Raw genomic sequence first — 1,297 nt, forward strand, 5'->3', positions numbered from 1 at the left:
GAGTTTAAATTACTGGGCTCTGAAGTGTTAATGAGGACACACAAGCTGCAGGTCAGGACAGTTATCAGTAATAGCTAATGTAGTTTTGACACCTGTAGACAACAGCTGATTTGCTTTACCTTCCCAAATTTGCCCCGATGCTTTCAGAGTTTCCAAAAAAAATACAAGGAACTATCCATAAAAATACACTCACACACCACCTTCTCTCTGCATGCGCTGCCCCCGTCTTTCAGCAGCTACGGAAAAGCGTCTGTCGAGGGGAATTTCTCACGCCAGTTCAACCATCGTGTCCCTGGCGCGCTCTCACGTCTCAAGCACTGGAGGTAGCAGCAACGAGCCACTTCTGGACACGCCCCTGTGCACTTTCCAACTACCAGACCTCACCGTGTACCGGGACGACTTCCGCAGCTTCATCGAGAGGGACCTCATCGAGCAGTCCATGATGGTGGCCTTGGAGCACGCTGGTGAGAAGCACTACACACACGTTTAGGGATAATGCTTTGCCACATATGTGTTACAAACAGGTGACTTAAGTTTTCCTGTTTACCTGCAGGACGATTGAACTGGTGGACTAAAGTGGTTTCAAACTGTCAGAATCTGCTGCCTCTGGCAACAAGCGGAGACGGAAATTGCCTGTTACACGCCGCCTCGCTCGGTGAGTATCGCAGACCTTTCAAACGAGACCCCAGTACCGTGCAGGTTCACAGTCCATTAGCATTCATTGAGAGAGCGTCATTGTTGGTTTAAGCACTAATTGCATTTTACAATGTTGCAGTGCACATTTACTTAGCCTTTGTGGCCCACTCAGGAGCCCTAACACATAAAATTAATAATGTTCTAACTAATGTGCGGCCATCGTTCAAGCCCTCGTTGTGCTCCCGGGCAGCAGATGTGAAAGTAATATCCACATGCTTAACCTGTGCTTTTTTAAAAAAAATACACTCATAGTTTCAGACAAAAACTGGCTACAAATTCAGCTTTTTATTTATTGGTTTATAGTTAATTTCTGACAGAATTTATATCTTTTAAACATTTCAACACAAAAAATAAATTCAAAAATCCTCAGAAACACCTGCTGCTCTTCATTTTTTCATCATTTTCATGTTTAATTATAGGTTGAAAAAGGGTAGTTATATGCACATCACGTAGGTACAAGGCTATCAGAAACAGCTAACATGAGGAAAAAGGTAACGACTGCACACTTCATGCCACACAAGTTTATTGAAGACAGTGTTTAGATCCTGCTTAGATCTTCATCAGGTCAGATGTTTAAAAAGATGAAACCACACCTGTATTT

At 43.4% G+C, this 1,297-nt stretch overlaps 1 protein-coding gene across 1 annotated transcript; it reads left to right on the forward strand.

The window, feature by feature from the left end:
- Window positions 1-211: 211 nt before the first annotated feature.
- On the forward strand, window positions 212-699 carry LOC121965373 (OTU domain-containing protein 7B-like; the record flags this gene model as incomplete). Its single annotated transcript, XM_042515524.1, has 2 exons — window positions 212-464; window positions 554-699. Coding segments are annotated over exons 1-2 (399 nt in total), but the record flags the coding sequence as incomplete, so codon positions are not given.
- Window positions 700-1,297: the final 598 nt, after the last annotated feature.

The sequence above is a fragment of the Plectropomus leopardus genome, unplaced genomic scaffold (genome assembly GCF_008729295.1).
Source record: "Plectropomus leopardus isolate mb unplaced genomic scaffold, YSFRI_Pleo_2.0 unplaced_scaffold19775, whole genome shotgun sequence".
Classification (NCBI taxonomy): Eukaryota; Metazoa; Chordata; class Actinopteri; order Perciformes; family Serranidae; genus Plectropomus; species Plectropomus leopardus.